Source organism: Crocuta crocuta, unplaced genomic scaffold (assembly GCF_008692635.1).
Source record: "Crocuta crocuta isolate KB4526 unplaced genomic scaffold, BGI_CrCroc_1.0 scaffold657, whole genome shotgun sequence".
In the NCBI taxonomy this organism is placed as follows: Eukaryota; Metazoa; Chordata; class Mammalia; order Carnivora; family Hyaenidae; genus Crocuta; species Crocuta crocuta.
Window position 1 is genome coordinate 852,001 of NW_027529583.1, and position 259 is coordinate 852,259.

The following is a 259-nucleotide window of genomic DNA, read 5'->3' on the forward strand; positions in this document are numbered from 1 at the left end:
CCGCACCCGCCGCCCTCCCCGAGCCCTGCTCCTTCAAGCCTTCCACCTTCTCGTTGAGCTCGTTCCGTTCCGTCTGCAGAGCCCTGCACAGCTTCTCTAACCGGTCCAGTTTTATCTGAAAGGCCTTGTACTCTTTATCACGGACAGTTTTCTGTAAGGAAAAATGAGGATTCGCGTGACCTTGTGGAGGACAAATTCATTTATAGGATACAGAATGTTAACAAATCAGAGCACTATTAGAAACTACTTGTTCAAACCT

The 259-nt window shown here is 48.3% G+C and overlaps 1 protein-coding gene across 1 annotated transcript in view; it reads right to left on the reverse strand.

Moving 5' to 3' along the window:
• Positions 1-259, reverse strand: part of TXLNG (taxilin gamma) — a 49,844-nt gene that overhangs the window by 606 nt on the left and 48,979 nt on the right. Inside the window, exon 10 of the mRNA XM_077761705.1 lies at positions 1-151. Coding sequence (XP_077617831.1) covers positions 1-151 — 151 coding nt within the window. The remainder of the gene's footprint in view (positions 152-259) is intronic.